The sequence below is a fragment of the Sander lucioperca genome, chromosome 1, assembly GCF_008315115.2.
Source record: "Sander lucioperca isolate FBNREF2018 chromosome 1, SLUC_FBN_1.2, whole genome shotgun sequence".
NCBI lineage: Eukaryota > Metazoa > Chordata > Actinopteri > Perciformes > Percidae > Sander > Sander lucioperca.
Window position 1 is genome coordinate 7368244 of NC_050173.1, and position 5000 is coordinate 7373243.

General features: G+C 41.9%; 1 protein-coding gene across 1 annotated transcript in view; it reads left to right on the plus strand.

The window, feature by feature from the left end:
• Nucleotides 1-5000, plus strand: part of nfkb1 (nuclear factor of kappa light polypeptide gene enhancer in B-cells 1) — a 1201612-nt gene that overhangs the window by 1184414 nt on the left and 12198 nt on the right. Inside the window, exons 14-16 of the mRNA XM_036006397.1 lie at nt 1525-1677; nt 1976-2105; nt 4185-4299. Coding sequence (XP_035862290.1) covers nt 1525-1677; nt 1976-2105; nt 4185-4299 — 398 coding nt within the window. The remainder of the gene's footprint in view (nt 1-1524; nt 1678-1975; nt 2106-4184; nt 4300-5000) is intronic.

The window sequence follows — 5000 nt, forward strand, 5'->3', positions numbered from 1 at the left end:
GGACTAAAATAGTTCACCGAAACGTGTTTCTGAAAACATTTGAAGAGAGAAATAGGCCGTGCAGTTGCTGAATCTGTCTTCATTTCAGATCAACAAAGGTCAGATTAAAAGATTTTCATCAGATTTTGAGAGGCTCATCCCGCTCGCCATTTCCGGGTGAGTCCCGACTGCCCTGTCTCTGTCTAAGCATGTCAGGTCGGCCAAAATGAAGGCCGACGGCTCCTCCAACGGACGACGGCACGAACACACCGACCAGACTCGAGTCACCGACCTCACCAGACGGTCCGACGGGCGATTATCAGGCTGGTGTGTCTTCTCTCTTAAAGGGCCGGCTACATAGCGAGTCTACCAAACTATAGGTGTGAAAGCGCCCTAAGAAATCTCCCCATGGGACTAAGCAACAGGTGTCAAACATATGGCCCGTGGCCCAGAATCGGCCCATCAAAGGGTCTAATCAGGCCCACTGGATGACCCAATTTACGACTTTAATCTTAGACATCCTGAGTTTTTTCTCGCAGTATTACTTCTCTCTCCTGGTTCCGTAACATTATTTAGACGGCCTTTAGAACGCTGTCGTAGCAGAAGCAACTGGTTTACTGGTCTGGCCCACTTGAGATCAAATTCGGGGTATGTGGCTCATGAACTAAAATGAGTTTGACACCCCTGATCTAAACCAAAAGAAAGATCCTAAGTAGAATATTACAGAGGAGGGATGGTCAAAAGCATGTTCTCTAGCCCAAACCCAATCCATAAATACAAGCTCCAAACTATGGCAATATAAATGGATAAGTAGATTATACATAACCCCAGCTAAGTTGCATCACTTTAATTCTAACACCGGACCGGAGAGTCGCTGGTTCAAGTCCCCGTCGGGCCGAAATATGGAGGTGGACTGGTAGCTGGAGAGGTGCCAGTTCACCTCCTGGGCACTGCCAAGGTGCTCTTGAGCAAGGCACCGAATCCCCCCGAACCACTCAGGGTGCCTGTTCTCCATTAGTGCATGTAAAAGGACCTGTGTGTGTGTGTGTGTGTGTGTGTGTGTGTGTGTGTGTGTGTGTGTGTGTGTGTGTGTGTTACTATATTCGTGGGGTCGAAAAACTGGGAATACAGTATACTTGTGGGGTCTGCACATCCTTGTGGTGTGCTGGACCCCACAAGTTTAAAGGTCTGTTTGAGGGTTAAGACTTGGTTTTAGGATTAGGGTTAGAATTAGGTTATGGTTAGGGTGAGGGTAAGGGTTAAGGTTAGGCATTTAGTGGTGATGGTTAAGGTTAGGGTAAGGGGCTAGGGAATGCATTATGTCAATGACGGGTCCCCACAAAGATAGTGAAACAAACACGTGTGTGTGTATTGGGAATGTTGCAATTTCCCCATTGGGTATCAATAAAGAGTATAAATTATTATTATTATTATTATTATTTAAAAAAAAGAAAAGAAAAAAGATCCTTAAAGTATTAATTGTAAAATCAAAGACTTGCGGCTGAAGGAAACTAACACTCAAACCAAAATGTTAATGTGTTAAAGCGTCTGAGGGCGACGAAGCTGACGACAGCGATCCTGACGATGACTCGGGGTCGGGGGTCGTGCTGAGAGCTTCTGCCCAGCCGGGAGGCCTCGAGGCGGGGGACACGACTGAGGATGGAGGGGTCTGTGTGGACGAGCCAGAAGCACACGGAGGTACACGTCAGCTAATTCTGAATTTAGACTTTAATCCACTCAAGGACAACGTTAGATCTCTTGTTGGTTTCTAGTTTAATTTATTGGTTTACACATTTATAAATACTACAGATTAATATACACATAATCAGTAAAAGATGTGATGGAGAGATGCAAAAAAAAAAAAACCAGCTCAGGTGATGGCTTGGTAGCATTAAAATGGCTCCATAGGAGCTACGCGTTCCGAGGAGAAGCTGAAAAAAACCACTGACATTTAACTTTTAAATGAGATGTTTTTCTGTCTGTTGAAATGACGCAGATGAGCGGTTGGTGGAGGCGACCAGCCGACAGTTGGAGGCTCTGTTTCAGTACTCTGTCACCGGAGACTCGGCGTACCTGCTGGCTGCACAGCGCCCCCTGATGGCCGCGCAGGACGAGGACGGAGACACGTCAGTAACACTAAAACACACACATTTAACCCTCATGTCCTCCTGCCCACAACTTTGGGTTTTTCTCGGTCCAAATTAATAAAAACTTTTTCCTGCCGATTCTTTTTCGTTGTTTATTTGGACGTTTTTGTTGGGTTTTTTGAGTTTTTTTTTAACTTTTTGTTGGGTTTTTTTCTGGGTTTTTTTTTAGGTTTTTGTTGTTTTTTTCTATGTTTTTTTTTTAGGTTTTTGTTGGTTTTTTCTAATTTATTTTTTTCGTTTTTTTTTTTTTTTTTTTTTAGGTTTTTGTTGGGTTTTTCTAATTTTTTTTGACATTTTTGTTTGTTTTTTTTCTATGTTTTTTTGACATTTTTGTTGGGGTTTTTTTCTGCGCTTTTTTTGACTTATTTGTTGGTTTTTCCCCCGACATTTTTTAATCTTTTTTTGTCATTTTTTAATCTTTTTTTCCAAAATGCTATAAAATTGAATAAAACGCTCAAATTCAAAGAAAGTAGTGAACTGATCACATATTTTACTTGTGAAGAGTAATGGTCGTGTGGAACCATCCACGTTATTTTTTGGACATTTTGGTTGAAAGAAACCCAAATTTGTGATATAGAAACTTTTTAGAAAATGGGTCAAATTTGACCCAAAGACAACAGGAGGGTTAAATAAAAAACTTTAAAAGCTTTCACGATGACTTTTAAACTCTGGAAGTGTTTGTAAAACAGATATTCTTGTCTTTGAATGTCGTCTTTGTTGTCCGGTTTAGTATTTTATGGAAAACTAGTGCAGTGCCCGTTTAAAAAGTGCCTGTTTGGAGCGGCCGATGGCTTGGCCTGTGGTATTGCTGCTATAGCTTTCTCCTGAAACGTTGTACCCCGAAATAACTTACAGAAGGACCCCAAAGTACTTAGTATGCAACCCCCCTGTCAGAAACGTAATACCAGTCCCTCCAGAAAAACGTGATTATGCCATCGCATAATTCAATGCATAATCAGCCAAAGTCCGCAAATTTATGCGGGGGGGCCGCATTTTACTTACTTATTTTTTTTAATACGCCGCACAAAATATGCGGGTCTTGCATGATTTCATAATCCCCGCATTTTTGTTGCAAAAAAGTCCCATATATCTTAGCAGAAAGTTGAAAAATGTTGCGTTTACTTCACACAAGAGCAGCCATTTTCCCCTGTTGCCATGGGAACGTTATGAAGTGACGTAATTACGCGACGTGAACATCATCGAAAAGCTGCAAAACCCCGCGATGAAGCCACGATGAAACCACAGTTTTTACAAGTTCCCGCAATTTTTGCAAGTTCCTGCAATTTCATCGCATAAAATTGCATAAATATCCCGCATATTCCATCGCATTTTTTAAGAAAACGTGACGCATAATCAAGGATTTTAGCCCGCAACAATCACAAAAAAACATTTTTCTGGAAGGACTGTAATACGATGTATTTTCTGGCTTTTCTTTGATATCTAGTCTCGACAAAATGCCTTTTTATTGAGTTTCCTCTTAGCGAAATGCTCTGAGTGAATGTAAGCTGGGCTTTTATTGTGAAGGGGTAGACACAGAAAATGTTATGTCCAAACGCTCCAAATTCCAAACCCCAAGTTCATTAGGTACCCAGGAAACCAAGTGTGAAGTACAATGCATACACAGTTCATGAGATATTTAGATAGATAGATCTTTATTGTCACAGTATGCGATACAACAAAATTCTGTTGGAGCAATCCTCTCCAAATAGCAGCATAGAGTAAAAAAATAAAGATACACATTCTCAATAAATAGATAAAAACAGCTAAAAATAGTGAACACAGCAGTTATTGCACAGAGTCCGATTGCACTGAGGGGGTAAGAGAGGGTAAGAGATGTGTGTATTTTTATTTATGTATTTAGTTTTTTGTTTGTATGTGTGGATGTGTGTATGATTTTTGTAATATGTTCACAGCTCTGGGGACACGTCGCGTACAGAGATTCCCCGATTTATAATTAGACGTTCCTCTTGAAGGACAATTTTATAGCTTAGATTAAAATAAAATAGAAAGTCCGGGGAGTCTTTTTCTCATGCTGTCCCCTCTCTTTCCTCCCGTCAGTGGGCTCCATCTGGCGGTCCTCCACAGCCAGCAGGAGGCGCTGAAGAGTCTGACTCAGGTGGTCTCTGCTCTGCCTGGAGAGGAGGTGCTCAACATGAGGAACCACCTCTACCAGGTACTACTGTTGTATCTTTAGTTGCAGCGCTGCGTTGCCGATGTGTGAAGAAGAAACTCCGTAGACACTGATCTCGATTATAAAAAGGTTTATTACAATCAAAGATTCAGCATCAATTTTACAAACTCCTGCAGAGAGCTTGGAGGACGACCAAATCAAATTCTTCCAATACGTCGTGCTGAAGTTCTGCTGTTTAACACATGGTATATATCCTGTGCATTGTATAACCTAAAGTGGGGGTGTGACTATACGCTTGGAGTAGGGAACTGACCATTTAAGGCCTTATACATGGTATAGCTCCTACAGAATATCTTCTGCCTTAGGGGGGGCCCCTTCTAATGTTAACAGTTTCCAAATGTTTCAGCAACAGTAGAGTAAAGTTCATAGGAATTCCCTTAAATGGCAGACCTTAAGTCACAGTTGTAAACCTTCAGATACCCCACTACAATTCTCAACCTATGCCTTCTGTTCTACTGCATCTCTGGGCAGGAAATCCACGTTTCACAGGTAGCTCCGAGGACGCCTCCTACTTAAAATCTTTCCGTGTAGGGAGCAAAGAAGGAAGCTTTCTAAGTTGGGGATTAAGGGATAAAGGAGCTCTTTGGTTAAAGGTAGAAGGAGCAAGAAAGAAACTCGCTTAGGCCTCCTGCACACTGGATGCATCGCGTGAGCGTGTCAGCTGCGTGGCGTGTCCGTTTTTA